General features: G+C 41.7%; 1 protein-coding gene across 6 annotated transcripts in view; it reads right to left on the minus strand.

Moving 5' to 3' along the window:
- LOC128438025 (membrane-associated phosphatidylinositol transfer protein 2) overlaps positions 1 to 23266 on the minus strand; it is a 46730-nt gene extending 23464 nt beyond the window's left edge. For 4 of the 6 annotated variants that reach the window (XM_053420369.1, XM_053420370.1, XM_053420365.1 and 1 more), the window contains exons 1-2: positions 23127 to 23266; positions 2472 to 2706 (exon numbers count right to left, since the gene is read on the minus strand). In XM_053420369.1, the coding sequence (XP_053276344.1) occupies positions 2472 to 2549 (78 nt within the window). In that variant the 5' untranslated portion in view covers positions 2550 to 2706; positions 23127 to 23266. Of the gene's footprint in view, positions 1 to 2471; positions 2707 to 3002; positions 3102 to 16067; positions 16227 to 23126 lie in introns of those variants that run through there. The other 2 variants (XM_053420366.1, XM_053420368.1) reach the window with 2 other exon arrangements.
- Between the last annotated feature and the right edge of the window lie 4452 nt (positions 23267 to 27718).

Below are 27718 nucleotides of genomic sequence, written 5' to 3' on the forward strand. Positions count from 1 at the left end.
CTGCAGGACGTGCTGCTGTTGCCCTGACAACATACAGCAATGAAGCAGGGGAATCTACAGACACCAGCAAAATCTTTGTTTCCTCTCTGCTCAGAATACAGCTTACTCTGTCTCACTCTCTCTCTCTCTCTCTCTCTCCTCTATCGCTTTTCCTTCCACCCCCTCTCTGATTTTCTACCCCTCCCTCCCTACCTCCTTCAAAGTCTCTCTTTTTATCCTCCATTTCCTCTTTTTATTCACTCCCCCCTTCTCCTCCGAACAAAAACCCAACCACCGGCACGCTGCTGATGTCACGGGTTGCCATAGCGACAGAAGCCTCACAGCAACTGTGGCTGTGCAGAGAGGGTGAGGTCAGGGGGAAAGGTAACTATGGGTCACTAATGTAAGAATTCCTCTCGCTGATGATTTGTTTACATGCTTGAGAGAGCGCACACACACAAAGCGACTCTTTCCAAAGACTGAGGCGTTGTGTAATCCATCTCATCACATCAGGTTTTGCAAACGTCCTGTGTGACATGCAAAGGATCTGAAAGCAAAGCAGATCAGAGCAGACACTACAGATACTGTGCACCGGTACCTGATTTGGTTAAGCATGTGCCATGTATTAAAGTTCAGTCCTTACTGAACTTTGCTGCATGCCCTGTGTCTGTCCACTTTTTCTCCGCTATGACTATCACAATAAAGGTAAAATATAAAAAAGATACTGTAGTTATGTTTTTCATATAATTAATAATTCTCCACATTACACCATCAAATACAGAAGAGGCCAACGAAATGATCCAGCGTGCAGAGGTTTGGCACTGTGACTGTTTGTGCGGTCTCGAAACGTCTGCTTGCCTTAGGGCATTTCCGCTGAGTCATGTTCCGCACCAACTAGTTCAGTCATCTGAGAAGTCTGAAAACGACACAACTCTCTACGTACTGTTCTGTAATCCTCAATTATCATTTCCCCTCATGCAGACAGGAAAAAGTTTTACAATGACAAATTACTACAGCTGAAGCTGGTATCCTGAGAATGTTAAACACAATAGAAAGAAAAAGGAAACTACAGAGCTGTAGCTTGTGCTGTAGCGCTGTTACGGCAGTGGGTGGTTATTTTATTTTTTAAAACAAGTTTGTCAACATGCATGCTTATTAAATTTTGGAGTAAGATTAACAGTCGTGGGAGGGACCTCTCTGTGGGGAGGTCAACAGTTTTCAGGTATGCTGGGATTTCCTGACTCAAGGTTTACATTTTTAACCTTCTTCAATGGAGCTGCTCCCTGAAGGCTGCAGCTCTATTGTTACCTCCACCAAGTTATGTTATTTGTTTGTTGATCTATTATTTAGCAGCATTACAGAAAAACTCCTGGACAGATTACCACAAAACTTGGTGGTACGGGTCAGGGAAGAACTACTTAAATTATGATGCGAAATTTCTTTGGTAAGAAATTCCTGGATCTGCACTAAAATGTAATGGGTTCTTCCCTAAACCCAGTATCCTTCCACCAAGTTCCATGGCATTCTATCCAGTAGGTGATGCACAATCCTGCTCACTAATAGACCAACAAATGCAGATGAAAGCATAGCCTGCCTGGTAGAGGTGATGATTCCCTTCATTCACATTATCACCACAATATACGATCTCTAAAGAAACAAGACATTGAATCTATCAACACGTGACCAAAACGAGCCAATAACTTCAACAAATTTAAAATCTCCACTAGTGCTGCACGTCACATAACCACACGGCTCATATCCCCAAACAACGTCTAAATGTTGAGTGCCAAAGTTCAGCATGTGACTTAAATGATAAAAACTGGAAAAACACAACTAAATGTCTAAGGTCTACAGTAGATCTAAACAACAAGTTACCATTGACTGAATCATTGGGTTTGTTCTCCATGCCTCTCCTGTGCGCTGCCACAGTGCTCCTGGCAGTACCAGTGGATTAGATAAATCCTACTTCATGTACACATGCCAGAAGACGAGAACACACAGTCCCACATAGGATAACTAAAGTTGCATAAATCAGCATTTTCTGTTAGCATGTGTAAACTAAAAAGCTCTTACACAAACACTCAGTTTCCAGCGGAGGACCTGGTTAAACAGATGAACCTATCAGACACAGACAAAGCATCACGTTCCTGTTCAATGTGAAGTTCGTGTATGCGCACTGAGTTTCCAAAGAAAGCAACGTGCTCCCACCCTCCTCCTGAAGACGCACGCAGCCTGTGACGAATGGAAATAACCAGCTTCAGAGAGTTTAAATTGGATAATCTATCAGCGTACAAGCTCTCTTTGTTCCATTACTCCACAAGGGTCAGACACCATGTGACCAGTCATTTCATAATTGGGCATGCTGAGATCGCAATCCAAATCCTGTGTTCATTTATCTCCTCTTTGACTGCTGGTTTTCAAACACCGGCTTCTGTGTCATCTGGCCGTTTTGGGGGAAATTGGTGAGCGGTGTTCCGAAGCTGTGACCTCACCTGGATCATATAGAGCTGGGCGATGCGGTACTCCTCCACACTCATGGGCATGGGGATGCGGTACTCCTTGATGAGCATGGTGAATCGTGGAGCAGGGGGAAAGGGAGATAAGGGAGAAGACTGAAAAGGGATGGGAGAGGGAGAGAGGGAAGGGAGGGGGAGAGGGACAGGAAAGACTCCGCGGCTTCTATGCGAAACTCGTCAAACCACCAGCTGAAGTCCACATCGATGATTCCTGTGGGGGAAGAAGAGGGCGAAAGCGTTAGGTACGTCAACTGTGAGTTTACTGAAATAAATACCGTCACGTATCCCATCAGCTGACGTTAGTTACAGTCAAAACATGATGTTGAGGCCGATATGGGATCTTTAAAAATACTTCATAAAAACAGGCCATTCAAGAGCAGAATCCAGGTCTCAATCAACAACAAAATTCCTCATGAGCAAAAGATAGCAGCACAGAGACTCATTTCAGAGGCGACAAGATTCCTGTATGTAACCAAGGATAAACAGCTATTCTCATGGCTCACACACCGATGAAGAGGAGAAAATAGCCAGAGTGTCATTCAGAATATTTGCTCTATGTAGTTACAACGTCTGGTCAGAGCCTTGGCGTCGAGGAAGAGCATTGCCGTCTTCTCCGTCCAGCAATTCAGATCCAAGTAAGGCACTTCCCAGGATAAACTTCTCTTCTTATACACTGGTCACAGCTCAGTGTGTGTGTGTGTGTGTGTGTGTGTGTGTGTGTGTGTGTGTGTGTGTGTGTGTGTGTGTGTGTTGTGTGTGAGGGTCGGGTGGCCGGAGCCTACGGAGAGCACCCGTGCCTCGCCAACGGTCCCAGCAGCCACCCCTTCAGCACTGTCACATGGGGGGGCTCACTCAGCATAAGAGGGATTACAGTTGAGTGGGGAGAATGACATAACATGGTAAGACCCCCCCTCCCCCCAATGTGTGCATGCTCAAGGTTTCACAAATAGCGGTCTTAGCGTCACATGAAGCATTGTTTTCGAACCACTGGGCAGATGGGGGTAGGTGTGGGCTACACATACGAAAAGTGTGGGTGGCGTGAGTTGCTCGAGTCTCTGCTTTGACCGCTGACAACTCTCCAAAGCCGATGCAAGTACAAAACAAAGATCATGACAGTACAGCACTGAGCTGCGCTGGAGTGGGTGTTTATCTAAATTAAATATCACAGGTGTCAGCTGAGGTGATGTGTTCACTGAAGAGGATTCAATAAGTAGACGCGAGATATCCACACTAGATGAAAGGAGGCTTCTGTTGAAATAAGTGATGGCACGCACAAAGAAGCCCAATACTATGAGTTCAGAGGTCCCCTGAGTCCCTTTAAGAGGAAAACAATTAACACCGTTAGTGAATTCTAGTTTATTTTGTGATATAATATGTAGCATTTTGTAGAAAAATGCTCATTTCACATATGCTCACCTTATGTTCGGTGGAAGCCGTGGATCTTAGTCACAGAGCTAAGGAGACTGCAGTGTACAGTACAGTATGTGTGAGGGAACAACAACAACACTGTCCTGGCACAGCCTGCGTATGGCCCCCCAAATGTGAAGCATTGCATAACCCCGACATTAGCTCAGTTCTGACCTATGGCAGCAACTGGACCTCCCTCTGGCACCTGGCCACTCTGTGTAATCACACTAACATTCCCACCGGGTCCAGCGAACAAAGTCCAGCTTTCGTGAGGGTCCTGGTGTAACTAAATGGGTGAGTTAACCCAAACAACTGCCCAGTGAATACACATCCCCCTAATGACTTAGGTTCTGTTCAGATCTGGTGTCAACATCCGTCCTGAGAGATCCGATCACAAGTGGACAGAGACAAAGTGTGACCCTTAGCGTCACTTGAGTTCAGGTCGACCAAATTATATCATTTTTGGCCAGAGTTTAAAGATGTGTCCAATGACATTGTGTGTGTATGTGTATGTGTGTGTGTGTGTGTGTGTGTGTGTGTGTGTGTGTGTGTGTGTGTATCAGCAACAAGCTTGAGAGAGAAAGAGGCTGAACAGATCAGAAGGGACCGAATTAATCAATGTGATATTGTGGCAGTGGCTGAAAACAAAAGCGTGAAAATGTTTAAACTGTACCGATTAGAGACGTCAGCTGAGTATGCTGTCCTTCATATGCGGACCAGGATGCATTTGTGTCCGCACAGGAAAAATAATGTGGCCACTATGTCCCAGAACACCTGATTGAGGTCTGAGTAATTGGATCTAAGGGTTTGGGTGCATTCATACCCGTTCTTAGCACTGACCCCTTGTCATCAGACCACTCAGGACGGATGCAATCACAGGTCAGAATGGGGAGTGCAGCTCAGGCCACGTTTTCCCGTCCTACCCAAAGATAACTAAACGAGCCCGACATGAATTCAGATTTTTGTGTCCGAACACAACCCAAACCTGATTCAGTAAATAATGTCGGCTGCACTCAGACAGCAGCTGATGTCTTATGCAGAAGGTTTTAATGTAGACTTGATGCATCAAGGAGACCAGAAGGTGGAACAATATACAAATGTCGACAGAGTAAAATGAAGTTGGTGGGAGTTGAAATTGCTGCCTCACTGTGTGGCACATCTGAACTAGATATAAAAGTCGCTAAGCGTGGACGCTCCAATGCATTGTTGGTTGGCCCTTAATCTATAACCTGATCCTTTGGTACTGCTTAAAGAGATACGGGAGTATCTGGGGACTTAGACTATGCGCACTATTCTCCTGCAGATATATGTAATATACAATATATACATAAAATATAGAGGCGTATACAGTAATGTGTGAGGATGGTCAAAGAATCCTCAACAATGAACAACTTGGTCCTAATATCATAAAAACATTGCCCAAATGTGCAGCCTGGGCCACGTGATTCCAAACACACTGGGAAGATAATATCGCCCTCAACACATTTTCTTATAGAATATCTTTGCTTTGCGCAGAAAAACGATGAATTGACCAAATCGGAGCAGAACGCAGCGTTTTGCTGAAAATAACCGCACTCTTGGGAAATGCTGGGATAAAACTAGGCTAGCTGAGAGAAAAGCTTGTAGCTCAGGGGCTTGTGGTTCTGAGGCCTCTGGCTGTGAAAGGCGAAGGTCATCCTGGTTGTCAGGGCCGATAATAAACAGCTTCACAATCTCCTTGAAGGACGGCACGATGTGGAAACAGTTTGATGCGGGTTGCAACTGATGCTGCAACAAACTTAGGAGTCCTTTCTGAGAATTTCCTCTTGGCCAGTGATTGTGTTCTGATTGGAAGTCCGTGTGCGACTGAAGAAAGACTTTCACTGGTCTGATTAATCGCCAAAGTGTGAATCAATAGCCCAGACAGCGGCCAAAGACCCAGCTACACACACTCAAGGAAGTGACACCAGGAATGTAAAGAGAGACAGGAAAAGCTCCAGCCAGCATAACAGAGGGACAGCCCTAGCATTACTGTGTTCAGCAGCATGTGTCAGAAGCCTGCAGGGATGGTACTGCACACGGACCTGTTGTGATGCGGGTGTATGTGAAGTATTTGCACAACTGTCCAGCAGGATCAGGAAAGGTTTGCCATTTCAGCTGCAACTGAATATTGTCTTTATTGTTAATGAATTCGTTTATATGTCTATTAAATTAAATTAGTTAAAAAGCAATATTAAAAACTTCACAAAACCCAAGCTGATGTAATCAAATCGATTTTTGTCTGCCAGCAAATGTTTGATAGTTCCCCCCTCATATTGACTGTATCGTCCTCTCTTGCTTTTACAATTAGCCATGATGCCTTTCATATTTTAAGCAAAGCACTTGCTTTCACCTTATATAATCAAATCTCTGTTGATCTATTAATCATATAATTAAACTAGAAATTAGTTTTAAAGGTCATTTTTTGAAAATCAAATATCTGTGGTTTGATTGAACAAAAGCCTAAACACATTACATATATACACAACTATTTGGCCTATGTCACCAAAATATGGAATATAAGGAATCTATGACAATTAGTTTAGTATTTATTAATAAAGACACATTTTCTGCAGTGAGTGACAACAATTTTTTTTCCTATGATCAGTTTCATTTTTCAGTAAAAAAAACTGTAAAACAATTTTTCTTTTCAGAATCTGGCTGGTGAGAGAAACAACCAAAGACGGACTAAACCAAAATTACATCTATAAAAACCCTGTTTGTTACACATGTTGTCTCTTTATCAATAGCGTCAGTTTGTGATGTGGATACATAACTACAGAACAGCACACACATATTTACACATTATGGTTTAGATTGAGTATGCAATATCCCCTTTGATGACACACTACAGATTAATAGGCCTGGCTCCTCAACAAATATCATCTGTTTGTCTCGTCTGCTGCCGTATTGTAAAGCTGTAACTCCCCTGATGGTTTCAACCTGATCCTTTTTCTCTCTGACTGATGCAGATGCTGTGCACACCGAAGGACCTGTAATGCACCATCCACCAGCAGCCTCGAGAGAGTACTGGCATCATGCTTGACCCAGAAAAAAGCCCTCTCACACGCCGAGCTTAAAAATAGCCCGGTCACAATAATCCTAGCATACGCAAGCAGAGTGCCTGACGTTGTTTGTTCAGAGAATATGCTCATTCCCTTCTAAAAATACCGTCTCTTCTTCCCTCTAGGCCGTGACGCAACAGCAGCACACGCCAATGCACAGCGCTCATCACAAAGCAGCTTGATGTTCCTGCTCCTGTTTCCACAAAACTGAAGCCGGAGATAGCCACAGGATAGTCTAAGCAGGACTGCGTTTTGCTCTTTTAACCTCTGCTTTCCTTTCCTTGCAAAATATGTAGCCAGTTGTGGCCGGAGCGTGCACACTTATCTGTGACCCTCTCAGAGAGTGATGAAACATCCTAGGCAGTGATCAGTCTCCCAGGAAGGAACAGGAGTTTTTTAAATAACTGGGTATAAATCAGCTCAAAGCTTCTTCAGAGACGCAGGTGGGACATTAGTAAATCTGCTGGATCTTTCCATATAACATGACACTTAATACAGCAGCAGCCACAAGGAAGATGCCTGCAAAAACATCTGCATCTGTGTGACAGCAAGAGCCAACATAAACAATCAAGCGCTCAAAGATGTGCAAATCTGCTCACCTCTAAACAGGGATAAGTGTCTCGACTTAAACAGATGAAACCTGCTTACTCTCCACAGAGCAGTGGCTGGATTATCTGTCACAGGCCGAGGGCTTTCGATGCCACCTTCACATTAAATCCACCTTTTGCTCCGAGATACGTTTTTCCTTTGCCACCTCGGGCTGCTCTGTGTAATGATAATGGAAATGGGCATCGCTAATTCTGTCCGAAGGAATAACAACATATCGGGCTGAAAGCTAACAGGTTGACCACAGGACAGGGAGCAACAGCTGGGTCTCGCTGTTGACACAAAGTAGAATACGGTCGGGTGGAGGGGTTGACTCACATGGGTTGTTTTTTTCCCCCCAAAGGCCGTAATGGTAGTGCTTCTTTAAATTTAGCCCTGTTTTCCAGAGCACCACTTTGAGGCGGAGCGACAGAGGAGGTGATGAGACTCAAAGGGGAAGGGAAGGTGACACGGGCAGGAGTTCCCTCATGACTGACCCGAGGCAAGACCCCCTTTTAAACACAAGTGGAAAAAGTTGCCCCCCCTCCCCCCGCATCGCCTAAATTACCATAGATCCGTTTCACACATAGCTGACTCTATGCTGCGGAGACCATTTCAGCTATGACAACCACTGCAAACACACACACACACACACACAGACACAGACAGCCTCAGCCTGCGACAAGAAGAACCCCTGATTGAGCTGATGGGTTTATCCAGCAATCCACTTAAAATGTCAACGGGCTTTAGACAATGCTGTCCATGCTGGACCATGTGACCAGAGTTTACCTTCCACCAAAGCAAACAAGCCCGCTGTGCAAAGACGAGACTTCTCCGTCCCATTTTAGTATCTAATTAGGGGAAAACTATGAAGCATCATTAATCAGGGGTTTAACTGTGATAAATATAAACTACTCGGTTCAAATTACTCAATACAACATTGATTTACAACCCACAACACCTAACCCCCCCTTAGGGCTTAACGAAGATTGGGATGTTCGCTTCTCCCTTCACTAACTTTTAGGCTCATCTATAAATCTATCTTTATTACGGTTTAAATTGTAATCTCTAACCCTTTGAAATACTCACCGGGGCGGCAACATGGAGTCATATGCAGTGGTGTCATTTGGGTGGAGGCTGACAAAGATTGTGTGGCTTCATTAAAGCACCTAAGGGGTGAGCAAACATTTATTTTCCCTCCGTATTTAAAAAGAGTGGTCAGGATTGTTTGCATGTTACACAACACGAGCCAAAGACAGGTGGAGTAGGAGCATGGGACACATTCTGAGCCCCTCATTATTTAGTCTGCATCACAGACTCCATATAAAAGCCACAAATCACACAATACGGTCCACGCCATCAAGTGTAAATCATATGTAAATCGAATTAAAGTTGTAAAACATGGCTTACCTAATTTCTGCAGTAGGTGTCACTATCACTATCACTACATAAAGACTAATAGATCTGTTCAGGTCGAAAACCCTGTTACTCTTCAGGTAATATACATCTTTCACCTCTGCATCAGTAAAATACATCTAAGAAATATATACAAAGTAATTCGTTGCTAAATGAATCCTTTTAAGTGTTCTACTATATAAAGTAGAGTGGAGCTAAATAGTGAGTCACAAACAAGTGTTATTCTTCAGCTTAACAATTTGATTCACGACATGGGTCGAAAGTGACCCCAGCTTTTATATTCTTTAACTTTGCAGTGATGAATTTCATCATTTTGTATTTCAGGTATTCCCCAATTAACTTGTATTTCATCCTCACAAATCCTCATTTAAAGTTTTTCCTTGCTAGATTTTGAATAAAAATATTTTTTGTATCACTACCCATCTAAAGCACAATATGGGTAAAAAGAAATGACCCGTATTCATTTCTTGTGATATTTCATGCATGAGTTTTTCTTTGCTATGTTTGAAATAAATGTATTGTATCACTTAATATTCTAAGTATTCATTAAATATCTTGTTTTTTATAAATTTTCCTGAATAATCAAACTAAAAGCAATTGGGCCTTCACTGTCGGGGCTCGGGCTCTAATGGTCAAAAACGCAAATGTCCGGATCTTTAAAAAAGTGAAAAACAATCCCCTGACCCGTACCACATCGTTCCACCTAGTTTCATTGGAATCTATTCAGTTATTTTTGTTTCATCTTGCTAACCAACAAACCAACCAACCAACGACACAGACAGGGACAAAAACATAATTACCTTGGCAGAGGTAAAGACCACCACAAAGGTATTCTTCAAACAACATGAGTTACCACTGACAGCAGCTGTACCATATGCTGAGTTTAATCATGTAAAAATGCAAGAGATAAAAAATGTAGCTCACAGCTGTGGTCCCCCATCTTGTGCCACATACTGTAAATACAGTAAGGTCCAAGCACGATGCAGCCTGGATCAAGGCCATCATCTGGGCCCAAACTCCTCCACAGGCTAAGGAGGTGGGATGCACAACCTGCCCTTGTTCTTTTACTCATCGACGAAGTACAAGGGGAAAGCTAAAAATATTTCACACCCTGTGAGCATCTCATCCACTGCATTCCTCCTCCTTCTCCTCTTCCTCCTACAGCAGTGCTGCAAGAATAAGGCCTGCTTCTAAAAATGATCCTTGTTTACGTGGGGGAGAGGGAACGGACGAAAAAGAAGCACAGGCAAGGCGGAGAAAGTGATGTCATGAAGAAATAAGTTTGCTGAGAAGATTGCTGCAGAAAACTGTTCATCTTCAAGTAACTTAGATTTTTTGTCTGCATATAGATTTGGCAAGACGTTCATGTTTATGGCATGATGTAAATCTAAGTATGTCACAGCTAGTCAAATTCAGTTATTTGCAGATGAACACTTTACTGCACTGCTTGGAAATGTTGCATGAAGCAAAACATGATTATTGAATAAAGTCATGTCGGGTTGTAATATGTTAGAGAGCTTAGTCTTGACCATGACAAAAAGTGTTGTGTGTAACTGCCGTGCATGGCGATGTCACAAAATGCTGTGAAAAATCCAATAGGACATTATAATGGGATTTAAAACATACACATTTACAAAAAGTGACCAAGATCAGAATACTCAAAATCATTGCTTATTCCGAGTATGATCAGACAAAGGTGTTTACATGGCAGTGGGTTATTCAGTGAGGTCTAAATTAATTGGGTAAATATCCGATAGAATATTAGTGTCCATGTAAACGTGTGTAATGTTTGATGAACTTCCTCCTCACTCACGACATATAAATTGGATGCTCCCATAGCAAGTAATTAAAATTTGACAAAAATAAATCTGGTGCCCGTTGACTGCTGAGAACTCTAAGCTGCTTTAATAAGCGGGGACATTGTTTTCTTATGCCTTTCCAAAACTAGCTCGTCTCAAACCAACTCTAATCAACGCATGGGCTGAAAATCAAAGTTACATTACCTTATATGCTAATTACACTTGGAATAATCGGTTATGTACTGTGTCTAAATGAGTTTATCTCCCCGTGCTGCCATTCTCTCAGAGAGCTCAGACGGCCTATATCAACTTCACACAGAGCGATCATATATAACTCCGGCAGAAAAGGTAAGCGTTGCTACCCTCGCATTTCTGAAGCCCTCTACTTCATACAGTGTGTCATGGGGGGGCAGGAGAGGGTGGGGGAGGTCTCTGAATGGTAAACAATTTGTATAAATATATAATGTCATGACATAGAGACGCCCAAAACGGTTGGAGCTTCGTAAGCAATATGGTTGGAAACCAGAGCTGGGATTATGAGCCAGCCATGCTCAGATTTGTATAAATTTGGCATTTAATGTAATTTTTAAACCAGCATTTATGTATTTCATCTGACTATTATAATTAAATATAATTCAACTGTGCAGTGTCTCTATGAGGAGCTTGGTTAAATGTGATACATCTACAAGTTCTGACAGCAAACAGCTTGACGCAAAGCTATAACATGTGTAGCAGCCTAAAATGTTTGCCATTAGACATTTTAATGAAAAAGTGGCATAAAATCATAAAGTTAATGCAGACGCAAACCCTTTTCTGCCCGGTCTATATCTAGTTTCCCCACAAAAAAAATAGGCAGCATTCAAATAACAGTTAATCATACTTCTTTAAAATAAGTACGTCGAAGAAGAGAAATGAAATGGATTAAACTCTACAAAATGTTTTGCCTGAGGCCAGAAATGTATTCCCTTTTCTGCCCCTTTATCCTCTCTATCATTGCTTGAAAGGGGGTTACCATGGAGACACAGAGGGCCGTCTCCTCATTGGTTTGCAGAGATGAAGTCAGAGTGACGAGGAAAGTAGAGCCCAGTCGCTCTTGGGGCTGATACTTCTTTTTCCGGTTCTCCTGTTTCTCCACTTTCACTTTTCTCTCTTCTTTCCCCCACCAAGCCAATTTGCACCAAACTCAGCAACAGTTAGTCCTTCTACCATACCGTCAACCCAAATATATTATGCTAGTGTGTGATACATGCAGATGACAGTTCTCTTTATAACACAATGCAGCTAAAATTAAGTGGTGGGAGTGACGTAGAATAAGACATAAGCCTTAGCATAGCTACGTGTGCTTCAGAGATCTAAAACGCTGCTTTAATGCTTATATTGTACTTTGGTCTAAATTGGCAAGATTTTCAAAACCTGCATCACTCTGAGGACTTAGTAAATGATCTGTGCCATATGTAATTATGATGCAAGTTCATTCAATACAATTTAAAAATTACCTCAGTAGATGACTAATAGCTCATGCTCGAAATATCAAGCAGTGACGTAGAAGAATGAAAAATCACTATTCAGTTCATTGAAACCTTGGGGGAAAATTAGTCTTCATGCCCCAGTTTTCTCATTCTCTAGAAGCCGAGAGGAAAATGGATGTGAAAACTTAGTGGGACGTGGGAGCAGGAAGGGAAACGGCAAGCATCAGCTGAAAAGTTATTACAGGAACAACAAGAATAGCACTTGAAGAGCTCATACCTCCGCCAAGGAGCCAAATCCCCCTAAATTCATTCAAACTGCACCAAATCTCACACACATTTTTTTTCCCATCAAGATCCAATAAATATTACCTGGAAGAACAGTGAAAATGTCCTGGATCCTCGCCCTGATACTGCATCTTCCAACAAGTTTCGTGGTAGTCTGTCAAGTAGTTTCTGAGCAATTGTGCTTACAAACCAACCAACAAATAAAAAGGACAGGGATGAGAACATAAGGTAATGAGAAACTAATGGAAAAGGGAAGTTTAAAAGATGTTTAATCTGTGTACACGGATAACGGTGGTATAAACCCTTCATAAGAACAGTAATATAAGACTTCACTCTTGTTTAACTGACGGCAAACCAATAAATTCATAAAGGAAACCACACGAGACATGACTCTGACCTCCACATAACAACCTCCCCCGAGACTCAGCTCTTCTTTTTATGCTTTCGTCTTTCGTTCTGTCAACGGGTCAAGGACACTGTAGATCCAAGTCAACCGTCAATGATAAGAAAGCGGCTCATAAAAACAGCAGTGGCCATCCATCTTCCCTTTTATGAAATACCTCCAACTCTCTTGCGCAGCAGGAATAATGCAGGCTTCCTAGAAGTGTTCTACCCAGTGACCGAAGACAGAAAGCCGTCTCTCCCGCTGACCATAAAAGGCCATTTTCAAAGATGCTAATGGTCCTGCGACTTTTGGCGAACATTTCCGCGGGTTCTGAGGTCAGGTTTCCAGCTCTGTGGAAAACCAGGCTTTACTGCACTGGGGATTTTCTCTATCAGGGACTATGAAAACCAGACAGACTTAATTAGTCTACTCGGACATCTCTGTCACGCAGACACACCAAGCCGAATGGAGACGTGGTGCTTTGTCTGGCAAATGGAAGCAAAGAATGGGCACAATGCAGGAAGACTCCATAATAAAAGCCTGTAAACCAGGAGGGGAAAAAGGGAAAGAGGTGAGGGGGCAGCAAAGCGGAGGGGGGGTGAGTTAGGGTCTGAAGGAGTCTATTTATAGCCTCTGAGAAACCAGGTGTCTGCGACCAATAGAAAAGAAAAGGGGAGAGTGGGTAAAGTGACATGAAGCAGCGCTGTCACTTTCATTTTACATGACCCATGTGAGTCAGAGAGCGCTGCAAGGGCTGGGGGGGTGGGGGGTGTAACAGAACACAAACAAATGTAAAATGAAATATACAGTCTATACGGACACAAAACACAGGGAATTAATTCAGCATGAACACTGGGGGTGAACGATAATATATATCAAACAAAATTTGATTTATGTTGACACACTGAAACCTGGGCAGGAAGACATCCACTAACCAGACCTTTGTCCAGTGATGGGCTGGTGCAAGCAGCATTTCAATTTCATAATAGAGTATGCTCTTTACAGATTAGATTATTAGTTACAAGTTCGACCAATCACAATTCAGTCTCAGTTGAATCATGTATATTTATAGCATCAAATTAAAGAAAACTGAGCATTAGAGAAATTATCAGTGTGATAAGAAATACGTACAATGACTCAGACCACCTATTGCTTTTTAGTTTGGTTGATCGGGATGCTTTAGCTTCACTTTTAGGGGGGGCAAAATATATAGACACACACATTCACACAGTTATAGGAATGCCATTGTAGGAACATTAGCAGGGATGTGCAATTCATCAGCTTGCTCATCTGGGATGCGTGGGGACACGTTGTGCTGCTGTTGTCCCTGTTGAAAGCTCAACAACCAATATTAGCATCCAGGGAGATTAGGTGGGAGGACGGGGTCGAGAAGGACGGACTTGAATGAGACCCAGAAAACACAATGTTCATTCAGTGCTTGGCTGGCACCCAGGTGCATGATGGGGGCTGGTTTGATATACTGTCATGATGCCTGATGATAAAACAAATCTAAATGTAAAAAGAAATCTAATTGGACCTTCAGATAACCAGCCAGCTGGCAATGCATCCCTTTTCTAAGATGAGATTGATTCCCTAAAATGAGATTTTAAGTGCTGTTTCTCCCTTTGGATGCACAAACGATTGAAAAGGCAACAATCTAAATATATTTTCACAAATTTGGTACTGGTTAGAGAAACATTTTAAACATTCTTTGGGAGCCCTGAGAAATATTTAGCGATCAGTGGATAGAGCTGCAGTAACATCGAAACATGTGTTCAACCAATCAGGAGTCAGTCTCAGCTGTCAATCATGACGTTTCACCCCAACCAAATAAGTGATAAAAAACAAACCAATTAAAAGAAATACTTGAGCAAAGTGTAAAATAAACTACCTAAAAGTACCAAAAACATGATTGAGAAAAAAGTTTTTGATATACTGCAGCCAGCCACTAATTTGTATTATTTCATCTTAATACACAGCCTGTAGTGCTGATAAACAGTCCATGTTTCATAGTGAGGAGGCTCACTATACCTAACTGATCATTCGGGCCAGTCAAGTCAAATACATTTTATTTATGTGGCCCAATATCAATAATCACAATCAATTCAATTCCAACACCAACCATCCTTGAAACAGGATCAGCACGTGTTTCTGTGCTGCAGTACATCTGTTTCAGCTGCGTTGAGTCAGGACAGTCACAGTAAATTAAACTGTGACATCGATGCCCAGGCAGATCAATTAGCTGTTAGCGTAGCTGTCGTTCTGTGTTAGGCAGATGTGCAACACAGGAACTGTTTGTTGCTGCCTAACACCACAGACAATGGCATAAAAAGAAAACGGAAGATATGGCTGAAAAAAGGTAGAACACTTATTAGCTCAAAAAAGATTAGGGCAATGTGTCCAAATCAAAAGCAATAGATGACAAAGAGAAAAGTAGATAAAGTTTCCATAATAAGTTAATAATTACTGTCACATCTGAGAGTTCAATATGTGACATACGATATGTTACATAACACATGAATGCCCATATTTACCCTCATAAATATACAATATAGTTAATAAACATAAGTGTAGATACCTGAAATTAAAGAAATTCTACTATTTTTATATTTAAAAATACAGTATGCAGAATATATTCATTATGATCAGTAGGTTCCCTGTCACCGTCTTCGTTTCCACTGTTTCCCAAAAGACTCAGAGAACCTGTTGTTTTGTCAAATAAGCCAAATTGTGGGTGTAGTGCAGTGAATAAAGAAACAGGAAGTGGTGTTTCTCATCTACTCATCATAACCCAATTTCAAAGCAGACGTCGGGCTGATCACAACAATGTTTCAGCAGACTCAGACAATTCACAAGAGTTGGAAATTCCAGCATAAAAAAATGTCACATATATTATCACCTTCACAGACTGTGAAACGTATTATCGCCCTGAAAACCATTCGGTCGCATTATTTTGAGCTGACCAAACAACCTTCAGCAACTGTTTGCCAAGTGTAACTCAAGGTACTTCCTGTTCCACCACTACCAACGAAACAAGTTAACAAGCCTGCCTGAAAGATGAGAACTGAGGACCAGAGGAAATTAGATAAGGCTGCTTTGTTTACGAATAAACATTGTAAAATGGTCTTAAACAGAAAACTCACCCATAACTTGCTGAAGTCCCCTGATGTTCTGTCAGTGCCTATAAAAATCAGTCTCTATTGACTGTCACATAAATGACACAAGCATGACATGAGTCTTTGTACCCGGGAGTTATCAGCTGTGGGGGAAAAAATTTACACTATATACAAAACATGACAGACTCGTTGCATATCCTGTTTAGTGTGTTGCTGCAGGCTCATGTTACAATCTCCACATTTCACTACAACTAGTCAAATTAATTGACTTTTCTAATATCTTGAACCCAAGAAACACTATGAGCAATACACCTTCTATGAGAAATTAACCTCTGAGAGACTATGAGGTACAAGCCAAAGAATTCTCCACAGAACAGAAGATACTACTTGAGGAATCTTAGTTGGGCACATGTTACATATGGATCTGCTCTATCATGTCCATTCAAAGTATTCTTATATTATTCGTATTAAATTACGATACATTATTTTGTACATTAAATTAAATTACAACAAAATACAAATGTTTTCATACGTGTCTGTATGTTTGTTTATGTGTTATTTAGCAGCATTACACAAAAACTAGGGCAGATTTCCATGAAGCTTTGTAGAGGAATGCAGTATGGGTTAGTGAAGTGCACGTTCGATTTGGGTGCGGATCTGGACCAGGTGGTGGATAAGATTTGTTTTTAAATTTTTACGAATTTTTCTGGGTATAATTCATTGATTTTGATAAATAAATGAAAAACTGGCATATTTAGGGAAGTTCATGAAATTGGTGTGGGTTGATTGGCTTTAATGGGACTAATGGTCCGAGGTAAGTGCTGTTCTGGGTGCCTTTCTAAATATTGCTTCATCTTATTACTTACCTAACTACCTTTTTGTATTGTATGAATTGTGCATCAAATTACGCCTAGAATAATGAATCTAGTATAAAACTGGAATGGCACTCAGTAGAGCTCATACCACTTTGTCACCCTATTAAACTATGTTTAAATCCACTAGATCTAGATTTTTATTTGGATCTGTACCAAATTGCACACACTCATAGATCATTACTACACTCATGGTAAACAGGTGGTGAAAACATAACCTCTGGTGAAGGTAAAGAGGAAACCGTTCAACAGCTGTACAGCTGCTCCCTCTGTGATTCTACCTGCTGCATCTTAGCAACTAGTCTTAAAGATTATGCTGCCATGTTGTTTTGGGTGGGATTGGCAGTGACTGGGTATAAATGTTGGGTGGGTTACAAGAAGCAGGATTCACCAGAAAATAGACCCATGTAGAAAATCTCATATATTCTACATTTAAAAGCCTGCGTCTCATTTTACTGTGTTTGTACCATAAGTTGTTTTGCTCTTTCTGTGCCCCTGATCTCATCCGAGCATCAAATGTTACAGATGTGGAACCAAAAGAAGTGGTTTGCAGCCGAGTGCGACATGCAAACTTCAAACTGACAGGAAGTGAGACTTTGTTTTCTTTCCCTGCCTTAAACATGACTACTCAATGGCTGTATACCCATTTTTCACAGGATTATTTAATTACACTGTAAGTCAACTAATGATTGTAATAGGAAAATAGAAGACCTGTCACATTTTAGATTAAAAAAACTAAGATCGAACACAATGCTATGAATACTAAAACAAGGCTGGGACACTCAGAGCTACAGGCTCCTCTGTCAGAAATGTTCCACTCCACACTCACTCAGATATACGGCATAGATTTACATATTCTCACAGTGTTTTCCCTCTGACCATCAGCGGGTTGTAAGGCACTCCTGCAACTGTAGAACATCAAATTGATGATGTTTAGCCTTACAGGGAGAGGCCTTTTAGACATGAATGAGCAAACATTCCCTCAGTATCTGAATTAAGTTATTATCCTTATTTATCAATTGGTCATGCATTTTTTTAACTACACCAGATCGGCTTTAATTCATAAAATACAATTTGTTCCCAGAGACGGAGAGAAGACTAATCCCAACTGTCTCGAACAGACAATCGACCAATTCATAATCACCTCCATATAATATTTATAGTTACTGAATATTTTTAAATTAGTAAGATACTTTTGAATTACTATTGAGCACTTTTCTGAGGGAGCGATATCATCAATTCTAAATCAACTTCAATGTAGTCTAAACCAATTTAACGTTAATTACTTATAGGCAGCATATCACTAGAAAGGCATAACAGTTCCCTTAGATTTAATCAAGCTGCACCACTTTTCACGCACTCACATATATCAGTTTATAAGCTGGATTTTGTAACCAGGGGAAATTGGTTGAAATTTTCAATAAAAAACAACTTCACTCAACACACGTCCAATTTACGACGGAAAGTAGTTGAAAATAAACATGTCACGCTTAAGCAGCATTTCTTCATTTCCAGGAAATATTTTTTACAATATTTATGTATTTGAAATCTAGTAAAAAAGTATTTACAGTGAGTACGTAATCACCCAATCTAATTCAACCTCGACGTGATCTTAACCCGTTTGACTTTAATTTACTTATAATATAAGCAACATATTGCTTTAGGTGCATTTACATTACAAAACTAAAGATCACATTAAAAACAAGCCCCCACATTATTTAGGCCTGAGGTCAAAGAAATGTGTCTTTTCCCTTTAAGAGGAGCTAAAGAATAAAAAGAAGCTGATGCTGCCAATGAGATAGAAGAGTGATTACACATGTTTAGTAAAATCTGTCCAACAGCATGGCACAGCCCCAGTGTCTGCACTCGCACACTTGTAAATATACTCAGAGTATATTTATATACATAAGGAATAGGCAGAATGTGAAATCGGTGAGAGCTTGTTGTGAACTCTCTGTCTCCAAGACCTTTCCAGCCCTACATGCACCTTTCTGAATGTCTGCAATGCTGCAGAACCTGATTGAGGCAAGAGCCCACAATTCATAGTGGCCAATGAACACAACATTTTATGAAAAGAAGGCTTATAAATCCACTTTCTTACGGGGCCCTCATGTACTCACACATTTTCACTGAGCACATAGGTGATGTCAACTAAACTCTGTCAGCCCGGTTATTCAAGGACGACATTGGGACTGAGGCCCAGTCGGAACTATTGACTTTGTTTAAAAAATAATTAACTATTAGAGATGTTCCAAAACAGATACCAGCAGCAGAAATGCCTCCGATACTTCTAATGCCAGGTTGTGCATCAGCGAGTGCGACATTCTATGCACCAATCTGATACCATGTTTTTAAGTCTATTTGTTTCACCCAGATAAAACTGCGATGTACTTTTCTTGGAAATCACTTCTAGTTCTTCTGCTTCTTCTTCTCCAAAACCGCATTTGCGCTTTCAAGTGCCGTTTTTAGAGTGGCGAATAAGTGATATCTGGTAGTGTAGCATTAGCCCAGTGCTAGCTTAAATGTCAGTAAACACTATACTGTTGCTAGCTACAACACAAGCTATCTCAAAGCATTGAAAAAAACATTGTTCGAAAGTGCACAAGGAGTTCAAAGAAGCAAAGGGAAAGGTTGGAAACCTCATTCAGACATCATGATAAATTCAACAATAACTAACAAACTTGTCAAGTTCATTGTTGTGTATTACTAGATTTAGTTACTTTTCATTCTTTTTCAATTATGACTGTCTAACCAGATAATAAGTTCTATTTCAGTCATTTTCTGTTTTTTTCAAAGAGTTTAACCAGAGACAGACCATACAACAATGATAGCAGTCATCACTTTCATACAGGGTTAGAAGCATACAGGTTTTAAAATATGTTATATAAGTACTTTATGTTTTTAATGCAGTGGTATCGGATTGATACTCGGTATCTTGAACCTGCAAAGCCTAGGTGTCCGACTTGATATCTGGCAGGGAAGACGGTAGTGGGACATCTCTATTAACAACAGTTTACAATCTAAACTGTAGAAATAAACTAATTAAGAGAAACAGATTCGGCAAAAGCTTAAAGTCAGTTTAGGGAATTGTTTATTTGCATTAGGGGCACAGTTTGCTTCAGAAAACTGGTTCGACAAATATCTCGAGGAGCTGCATGTGCATGTTAGAACAGGTGTGACTGGTAAAGAAGTCAGTGCGTCCTTCCACGAGGAACATTTAAATTACAGATCATCGGTGATGATGCCATAATCGATGGCATCATCGCCTCAGCAGTCTGCCCTTAATTGTCAGCAGCACTTAAGTGGGTGAAGAACAAGGCACAGCAAAGGAAGGGTGTTGATGTTGTAGCTCCTCGTGACACAAATGAATGGCATGAAAGCATTTTTTTTGTCTGCTTATTATTACAATCAGCAACAAAAGCACTTACTTGTATGTCAGCTGAAAAAAAAGGAGGAACATGTTTCTAAAAGAAAAAAACTGAAGTGATTCAAAAGAGAACTATCTGTGTTCAGCCAAAAAGTTGGTTTTATGCCTATAATTTAGAACAGGAAAGAATGCACATCATCTATTTTTTGCAAACTGCTCTTGCAGTGAACTTTACCATCACAGTTTCTGTTTTCATGCTTCTATATAAATGTCAAAGCCAAGATCGCAGAGCAGCTGATGCTGAGTGGATTACACAATCCAGACAACCGTTACAGCCTACATGAGGCAGCACGCAAGTTTTAACATGTCACAGACAAACTGCACCGTGTGTGTGTATTGGGAAAATATCTTTCAGGCCCGGGAACAACGCGTTAACCTATTTTCAGTAGGAGTCTCCTGGATTTTGCGCAGGCTGGAACTCGTTCTTATTCAAGGCTGGGTGGTGATCGATAGCACAGTCAAAAAACTCTCCTCAGATTTTCAGAGACATACTGCCATGTTGGAAATAAAGCAGGGGGTCAGAGCAGCCCTCGTACCACAGCCATCATCTGGACGACACTGATCCAAAGAGTCAGCACGGCCTCAATGACTCACCCACCCAGGCCCAGCTGAGTCAAGAGGAATGGCTTGATGCTGAAACTCATAAAGTCATACTGATACGGAACCCGGCCTATAAGAAGACGTACACAACCTTGTGACATGCAGGTTAGGGCTGGGCAGTAAAACAATTACCAGTCATTTTTTGCAAAACAACTTTTTATCAATAGCAATATAACAAAAGTCCAATAGATATGAGTGAGGTGGTATAACACATAACCGATCAACCTCAGATTTGAAGAAGTTTGGTCATAAAGATGAGTTTAAAACCACAAACCACCCTCATGGGCAAAAATCAGTCATCAAACTTCACGGAAATATTTATGTGACATTCATTGTGGTTATCAATATCGAGCGATGTGATATGTTGTATCTTGATGTAATTTTCAGCCATTTCGTCCAGTCCTAGACTGCAACCTACACCCGGGCTCTTCCTATTATCCTCTTAGTCCTCCCGGCTGAAGAAAAACCATATCAAACATAGTGAAACCTGCAGCGGGGGGGGGGGGTAAACGCTCACTACTGGATAACACTAGGGAGATAATCAGGCACCAACAGGGCAACAACATTGAGCCTGAAAAAATCTGTAATTCCTGCTAATTGGAGGATGTGCGTGATAAGATCAGAAGAGCGTATGGTCAGGATAAGAGAGAGCAGCATTTCATCAGAAGGAACAGGCATGTCAGTGTCAGTGTGACAGCAACAGAGCCCCAGCATGAGAGCATGTACGACATGTAGAGCGACTTCAGGCCAAACGACAGAGCCAGCCCTACCAACACAACAACCAAGAAGCTGCATAGGGCCACGCAGCAACCAGGGGCCTCCCAAAGTCATCGGACTTGAAAATGTGATGATTTAAATTGCATATACTGCATGTGTAACAACAAGGCTGAAAGCATTATATTGTTGAAACATTTTCAAAAGAAATTGACCATGTGAATGTTTTAATTATAATGAGTAAAGCTGCTTTCAGACATGCACTGAACTGTAGAGAGCCTCCGGACACTCTCGAGAGGAGCTGTATGTGAGAGCGCAACCGTCAGAGTGAGAGCAGGGAGCAGCTCTCCGGCCAGCTCGCTTGTCCGAATGGGCCAATGTGAGAACACAGCAGCAGATCCTGGGCAGGATTCACCATGAACGAGACTGGTGACGTTTCTAGCATGGGACGGACCCACAAGTGCAAAAAAAAATAAAAAATATCAACAAATAACTCAGGATGAAAATGTGGTGCCATACTTGTGGAAGACAAAGATGTAATGAGAGCTTTCGGGCCAACGCCGGTGTCGATAGGCTGTGGAATTAATACATTACATCTTCCACCACTCCCTATTAGAACAGTGCGCAAATGTCTGTGTTGTTGAGAACGCGCCCGTGCAGACAATCTCCTGGGGTGCCGTTCATGAGTGGAACTCAAACGCGAGAGAGAGACCAGCACCAATTCTGCGCCACTGAAGCCTATAGACGGGGCCGGACATTCATATTTTGACGTAGGTGTGTGTGAGCTACACTGCAATTACACAAATGAAACACTAGTAGAAGTAGAGTTTTTCTCTGGCGTCTCTGTTTACTTCAGAACAATGGCGAGTGTTACTAAGCGGATCGTGTTGGGAGTTGGAGCTGATAGATGTTGAAGAGCAATAACTTTTTCTTAAAGAACTGCAACAAAGGAAAGAAAGACGGCGTCCGTGTTCGTGCCTTCAATTAATAAAAAAAATGGCCGCGAGTCTGCAGGAGATGCAGCGCTACCAAGTGGACCAATCACAGCTCTTGTAGTCTGCGTTGCCTCTACGAGTAGTTCAGTGTATGTGGAGGTGCAGGTCAGGGTACGGCGCAGGACTCTGCGTTGGGTTACTTGTGACTTAATAATGAATTGGGCTTAAGGGGTCATAATACCTGCTCTATCCAGGGTCCCCTAACGTTTCCTGCTTAGGGCCCCCGAATTTACCGGCCCGGCCCTGGAGGAAGGCAAAGTTTGAGCTATGGTGTAGAAAGATGGTGTTATTGTTTGTATGATCACTAAACGTGGCGGTGCATCCTGGGGAGTGGATGAGGATGATGATGCTGATGATGATGAAGATGATGATGTTAAAACTAAATGAACTGGAGTAAACCCACCGTCAGTTAGTTACCTAGCAACACGGCCGCAGCACGGTAAAGACAGACTGATGGCTCCCGGTGCTCATCACATACCTGGACAGATGAAGCTTCCCCCGGCGGCTGCAGCTCACTGCGGCTCGGAGTGAAAGTTCAGCGGCTGCTCTCTGCTCTCTCGGCGGGTCACTGCTCTCACCGGCACCTTGGGGTGGGGTGGGGGGGGGAGAGGTTATCTTGTTTTCTTCAGCTCGAGGCAGCAGGCGACTCGTCGAGCTTAGGAAGCGATGCCATCACTGACACGAACAGGTCTGAAGTCAGCCGCTGGTTTCCGTCTGCCGGCCGTGCGTGTGCGTGTGGCCCGTCAACAGGGGAAGGGGCGCGGGTACGACATGTAAAGATGACGCGAGGAGAAACATCCTCAGCCCCGGAATGTTTGGTTTCTCTCTCCGCGGGCTTTCAGCCGCCGTTCCGGGACGGGTTCACTGAACCTCGAGACATCCTCGCGCCGGACACACGCACGCTGGGTTTCCTCAAACGACAGGAAAGGCCAAAGTATCTATGGAAACGTCAAAATGTCCTTGAATATATCCGGGCTGGCGGCTCGTCCTGTGGAGGCGGTGAGGAGGAGGAGGTGGAGGCTGGGGGACACGACGCGGCCGTGAGCTCAGTCCAGCAGCAGCGGTCGCCTCCGTCCACAGAACCGGGAAGAAGAGGGAGGTGCGGACGGATGAAGAAGACTCACCATGGTTAAGTTGTGACTCCTCAAGTCTGCGCCGCTGCGAGACTCCACAGTCGTGTCAGGCGGACATCTGCCGGGAGAGCACCAGCGACACCAGGCTTTCCGGTGTGGGCTTCAAAGTAAAAGTCGGATCTCGCTGCGCGTCTGCTGCGTTTAGAGTGTATACCTCCGCCAGAGGCAAATTTAATTCACCAGATCCACATTTGTCTCTTACGCATGCTTATAAAGATATTATCATGACAGCATTACCTCTATGCCTTTTTAAACTGAACACTGTCCCCTTTTAGTACATAGGACAAGATGAAGAATTCCCCTTGTATTTTCTAACGCCCTAATGAAGGCCTACAACTTGTAATAATAATCATAATAATAGTTTACAAAGTCAGAGAGGTAATGGTGTCTGATGACAAACCAGTATCCAGTCAGATTTACTTTTAGCCTAAGCATATATATATATATATTATATTCGGCCTGTATCATCGATTAAAAGGCCAAGAGTGTTGTGCAATTCACTACTCTCATGAACTTATTCAAAGTTCAGTTCATACAAGTAAAAATGAATAGTTCACGTTCATAGTTGAACTGAACTAGTTCGTAGTTCAGTTCATTTCATAGTTTTAAGGTGGAAAGTGAGAATGAAAGACTTCTTTTTCAGACGGTGTAAAAATCCCTCTCTGCTTTCTCTTGCCATCTGTATACGAGACCGAGAGCTGTTGTGTTGCAGGTATGGCCTGCCCCTTTAAGAAAAGTGTGTAGTGTGTGACGTAGTGCACCTGGGTGTTGTTGGAAAAGACGCTAAAAGTGTGTTTATAAGGAGAAGTGACGGAGCACCTAGAGGTGATGCGAGTGTTGCTCCTGCTGTATATCCGAGTAATAAAGTGGCCGCACAGTAAAGAAACATCTCCTCCATCCTGCGCAGAAACCCATTGCGCACATTTTGCGCAGTAGACTTCTACGCACATCCTGCGCAGAAGCCCACTGCGCACATCCTGCGCAGAAACCCATTGCGCAGGAACTGCAAGCGCAGTTTTTTTTTTAGTTTTTTTTTTTATTATAAATTAAATTTTCCCCTTTTTTATATTTAATTAATTTACATAGTGTAAGATATTATGCAATTAATAGGAGAAATTCTGCCAATATGAAAATCTCAGTACATTGACAACTTGAAGATGGAAGCAGTAGGATTTGGACCCGGGTCCTTCTTGCTGAGGAACGATCGCTTTACCGACTAGGCCACACCGCTTGATGATGTCATGAGGAACTAAGCACAGTTAAGAAGATGGACAAATGATCGTGTGTGTGTCTGTGTCATTTTATGCTGCTTTGGATAAACACTTCAGAGAAAATATTTTCTACTTTACTACATATATTTGACTTAATAGTTACTTTAATATTTTTGGCCTTTAGATACTGGATGATTTAACATACTTTAAAACCTATTGTTAGAGAATAACCCAGTACTTTTCCAACCTTGTCTTCGGATGCCTTACAAGAATCACAGTCTGCTGTGATGTCCTGAGGCTACCCCCTGCTGGCTGCTGGGTTCCTCTGCTGCTCTAACTTGATTTGTGCAGCTTGTGATTAACTAAAGTTGTCCATAAAAGAAAATCTTTAATATCCATCGAGGGCAATTTGATGTACAACCAGCAATCAGTGCATGACAAAAATAAACCAATATACAATGTAAATAAAACACAATATAAAAACCCTATAGACTAAGTAGCAGGGGACAATTAGCTATTAATAATTTAATTGATAAGTAGACCAACAGAAAATTACCCATCAACTATTTAGATATTCTCGAAACATTTCATTCTACTTTTAATTTCCTGTTGTGTTTCTAATAATTATTAATGTTGGTGACATTTCCTTAATAAATGGGTGGAGACTTTATTACCTCTGCTAAGGAGGTTATGTTTTCATCTCTGATTTGTCAGTCAACAGGTTTATGTAATAAACTACTGGACCAATAACCACACGATTTGGTAGAAGGAAGCTGCATGGATCAGAGATGAACCAATACTGCTCTGTTGAGCTCTACTCAATTGTCATTGAGTTGCGTTCAGTTCATCGTTCTCATAAAAGTGAACATGTTCAATGGACGCGTTCTTTTGAGTTCATTCATGCACAACACTGAAGGCCAAAACACTTGATGACACTAAGGTGCACAACTGAAGTTATGTCCCTAACATCTGCTGGTGGCCACTGACACCTGCTAACATCTACTGGTAGTTGTAACCTAAATTATGCAGAAAACCTTGAAGGATATTCACTTGTCCTGTGTCCTAAAACAAGTAAAGAGAGTTTATAGACGTAAGTGATCAAAAATTGAGCCTCAACAACAACCCACAAAGGGGCAAGCAGTCTAGATGATGGTAGAATAGGTGGGTTTAATTACTCATTAGATGCATACAAAACTGAGAAAAGAATGTCATGATTGACATCTGAGACTGGCTTGCGATTGGTCGAGCTCCATCCCCTGGATAGCGGGAGGAAGTGTAGAAGCTTCGTCCATGTTTATATACAAACCCAACATGTCTCATATAGAGAAAAAATGATGCTGTTAAAATTATGGTGAAATTTTTTTTTTCTGAGCAGCACAAACAATATGTAGTGTTTTATTCTGAAGGACTGCTCACTCGTTTTCCGGTTTCTGTCTTTGTTGTGGCGGACTTGATGAAGCTGTGACCCGCACAGACATGCAGAGGAGTTTCGAAAGTGGGGCGCCTCCTGCTGGTGAACGATTATATGACGTGCACTGGTATCATCACGTATCTCTCCGCAGACATTGACAATATAATAACCCGTAAAGTAATAAATTACAGTCGCCACCGCCTATCGTATATCATCTCTACTGACTGCTGTGTTATTAACCGCCATTCAGAGGAAGACAACCCTACATTTAACCATGTGCATATTTTAAATGTGTGAAGAAACGAGTTCTTTGATATTGTACATTTACCTTCATCATGTAACTGAGGGACAAAGTCAATTAAATATATTTTTTTTTTTCACAGATTAGATGTCGTAACCTTCTGAGCACTGCATCAACTGTGACTGTAAATCCTACAAGTGTGTACAACGTGTACATATTTCTCATCAGTGGTTTCCTCAACCTGCTCTGAAGGTTTTCTAAGAACAGGAAATCTGTTTCTTTTTTTGATCAAAATGTCTTCAACACTCATTTTACCATTATATTGACACCATAAACAATATATTTACATTTCTTTTAATTCAATTTTGTAAATACAACAACCATAGAAGTAGTTTTGTCTCCTTTCTATAAGTCACTAAAACATAGAGAGAATGCTGTATAGTTTTTGTAATCATTCAACTATATATCTTACATAATATGTACTGCTGCCACACCTCAGATGAGTCTCTTTGAACAGTTTCACATGTCTACAGCACATGGTGTCACTTCCTGGTTTTGACCTCACAGCTTCACACTGCATTGGGTCTAACGTCTCACCTCATGCACAATGATCTAAATGTGAATACACCACAAAGTCCTACGTTCATGATTCTTGAAAAACCAGCCAACCACACCGCTGCTGTGACCTCGTTCCAAATGTCACAACAGTAAAAGACAGACAAGAATTTGACAGATACTCCACATTGAATTGAGAGTTTCAAGGGGGTTTGGAACGTGGACATCACGTTCTGTTTTGTATCACAAAACTGGTTTGATCTGGACTGAAAGCAGAATGCACATTACCGTGAAGATGTGTCTATTTACAACAGTCACATAAGAATGACACAGTCAAGGTTAAAACGAGCTAAAGGGAGTATCCGTTGTTATGTGGGCACTGAAGATAAAGTTCATGTAATTAGGAATGCACCTCCCCCCTCACTCGCACTATCAGTGAGATGTCACTACAGGTCATCAGAGAGATTGTCTTTTCCCTGTGACCTACATGGTTTCCTGATTTAATAATTATAGTCTATG

The sequence above is a fragment of the Pleuronectes platessa genome, chromosome 4, assembly GCF_947347685.1.
Source record: "Pleuronectes platessa chromosome 4, fPlePla1.1, whole genome shotgun sequence".
Lineage (NCBI taxonomy): Eukaryota > Metazoa > Chordata > Actinopteri > Pleuronectiformes > Pleuronectidae > Pleuronectes > Pleuronectes platessa.